Genomic DNA, 3,059 nt, shown 5'->3' on the forward strand with positions numbered 1-3,059 from the left:
TCTCCCCTATCGCTCTCACGTCTCTCCTCTCTCCTCTCTCTCTCTCTCTCCTCTCTCTCCTCTTCTTCTCTCTCGTCCATCCTCTCTCTCTCTCTCTCTCTTCTCTCTCTCTCTCTCCTCTCTCTCTCTCTCTCCTCTCGCCTCTCTCTCTTTCGCTCTCTCTCTCTCTCTCACTCTCTCGGCGCGCGCTCTCTCTTTCTCTCTCTCTCTCTCTCTCTCTCTCATACTTATCATAATACAGTTGTTTAATATCAGAACACATAACACTCGTATTAGTGGAGCATGAAAACAAACGAGCATTCATTCACACCCTACTATACTTAACAGCATGAACTTAAACCACAAGCTTATGCTAGCATAACATGAAATAATAACCAGCATATATATATATATATATATATATATATATATGGACTACCTGTGTATACAGCCTGCAAATCACATCGTTGTCATTCTAACTTCTTCACCTTATAGGAGGTATTAGGTATTTAATCATTGCCCGTGTGTTCTACACACATCACGTACATTATATTGCATTGATTGCTCACATACACAACTGAACCTCTGCCGTGGACAGAAGGAGTAGCATCTGATTCACGAACGCAGGAAAATGCTTGAAGCACCTGTGTATGCCGTCCAGTCATCTCTCGGTCGCTCTATTTTTCTATTATCTCTCTCATTTACTCTCTCGCGCGCTCTCTCTTTCTCTATCTCTCTCTCTCTCTTTGTCTTTCTCTCTCACTCTCTCCTGCCTCTGTATATCCGTCCGTCCGTCCGTCCGTCCGTCCGCCCGTCCGTCTACTCTCTTCTCTCTTATTCACGCGCACTCTCTCTATCCCCAATACTAGTGATACAAGTCTTACTCGCCTCCGAATAGAAGCAAGTGTGTGGAAACCTTTTTCACTTTGATCATACTTTCAGTCATCATTTTACCAACTTTATCATATGAATTCTGCGACACAGATCATTGTCATGAATTACAAATTGCTGCCATTCACGACCTCGTATTATTTCCACGCTCTACAACCGAATGCACACCATGACGCTACTAGTACAGCCTTTGGCACAAACCACGCTCCATCTCTATGACAGGAAAGATGACATTGATAGGCTATCGTACTAGTTTACTAATAGAAACAATCACGTCCATGGTTACGCGTGCAACTGTAGTCATTGAGATGCTGTGAGGCAGTCTTAAACAAGATGTCCCTCACGGTTAATTTGATTGCAGCACCTTTTACGGTACATATATTCAGTCTGCCTGTGATTCGTGAATTGAGCAGGTTAGATTTAGTAATGCCTGGGTCGGCGTGGTGGTATAGATGGTGTGCCCTGAGCGTGTCTGCCAGCCGGTGTCATGTGACCTGCAGGATGAAGGTCAATTTTAGGCTCATATGTTTTTGTTTATTTTCTATAAAACAGATTTTTGATGAAATTATTCCACCTAGAATCAATATTCGGTAAAGAGAGTGGGCTGATTAAATCATCACTAAGGCCAAATCATCGCACACTAGACATCCACCATCCTCGTAAAGTACTCATTTAAACATGGATTCTTCTCGCTTTTATCAAAAGACCTCTCTCTATACACCTTCATGTAATAATATTATTTTCTTTACAGGACAGACTGCCCTTTCTTTACTGCTCTAGTCTTTGTTCAAAAAAAAGCCTTTACAGCTCTGACATACCGTTGCGGACATAGTAATGGTCCGTGGCTGACATGTGTGATATGGAATAGTCACGTTCACCGTCAATCGACCTTGACGTTCGACCGGGCGAGTCTGGTCTCCCATATGACATCGCCAACGCCCTCTGGTGGCCTGAATGACCAGCTGTTTAAAAGATGGGACAGTTATTAGTTATTAAATTACGTTATCGAGTAGATTAAGCTTATTAGTTTATAGTAGTAAAGAGAGATGTGCGAGGATAGAGAGGGAGAGGTGGGGAGAAAGAAAGAAGAAGAGAAGAACAGAGAGATGAAGTGGATGGGAGAAAGAGTGAAGTGGGAGAGAGCAATAAGCATGGAATAGCAGGAGAGAGAATGGCATAGAATAAGGAAGAGGAAGAGGAAAGAGGAGTAGAAGAAGAGGGGGAGAGAGAGAGAGAGGGAGAGAGAGAGAGAGAGAAAGAGAGAGAGAGAGAGAGAGAGAGAAAGAGAGAGAGGAAGGGAATCGAGAGAGGGAGATAAAGAGGGCAAAGGATATGGAAAAGGAGGAGGAGAACAGAAGAGCGATAGGGAGCAGGGATGAGCGAGACCTCTTATATGACATATAAGACTAAACAATGAAACACTCACGCATTGAACTCTGTGACTTGGACATGGGCACAGCAGTCCTGTATATCGGTGCAGCGATGAGTGGGGGCGGTCCAGAGTTTCTATACAAGTCATCTCGGAGTTCTGGTCCATGTATGGTGCTACCCATGCTCGTACCGTAGTGGTACAGAGACTGTGAGGGAGTCTTCGGCTTATCTCTGTCGACAGAACGTGGGGAGACGCATGAGAACTGTTGCTTAAATCAAGGTGAACATTTCCATACGTTTCAGGTGCGTGTTATCAGGGGTGAATAATTACGAATGTTTTAATTTGACATGTGTTCAATGTGTTAAATGGTTCAAATGTGACAAATTTGTCATTATTTTCCCCCTGGTGATATGAGATATGTGGACACACCCCGAATACATATGCATACATGTTGGTCTAGGCCACTATTGGCTAAGGTTGTGAATTGTTAACCACTACATTGACTAACACATCACTTGAGATTCGATAATAATTAGGTTATATAACGATTAATTTCCTGTTCCGTAGCAACCTTTAACAACCTTTAACAACCTTTAACAAAGTGAAAATATTTTGGAGACAAAAACTACATGGAATCAAACCAATTATAACAAGTGTTTGCGCATGCGCAGTTGTGATAATTTCCACGTGTTCACACAACGAAACCAGTGTTTCTAACAGTAAGATGAACGTGTGAAGTAAGACGATACCTGCTCTCTCTCTCTCTCTCTCTCTCTCTCTCTCTCTCTCTCTCTCTCTCTCTCTCTCTCTCTCTCTC

The 3,059-nt window shown here is 43.0% G+C and overlaps 1 protein-coding gene across 1 annotated transcript in view; it reads right to left on the minus strand.

Moving 5' to 3' along the window:
- Positions 1–226: 226 nt before the first annotated feature.
- Positions 227–3,059, minus strand: part of LOC106818812 (neurogenic locus protein delta-like) — a gene marked incomplete at its 5' end in the record, with an annotated part of 5,263 nt that continues 2,430 nt past the window's right edge. Inside the window, 3 exon segments of the mRNA XM_014823486.1 lie at positions 227–1,364; positions 1,689–1,832; positions 2,297–2,472. Of these exon segments, the coding sequence (XP_014678972.1) occupies positions 1,291–1,364; positions 1,689–1,832; positions 2,297–2,472 (394 nt within the window).

The sequence above is a fragment of the Priapulus caudatus genome, unplaced genomic scaffold, assembly GCF_000485595.1.
Source record: "Priapulus caudatus unplaced genomic scaffold, Priapulus_caudatus-5.0.1 Scaffold2550, whole genome shotgun sequence".
NCBI lineage: Eukaryota > Metazoa > Priapulida > Priapulimorpha > Priapulimorphida > Priapulidae > Priapulus > Priapulus caudatus.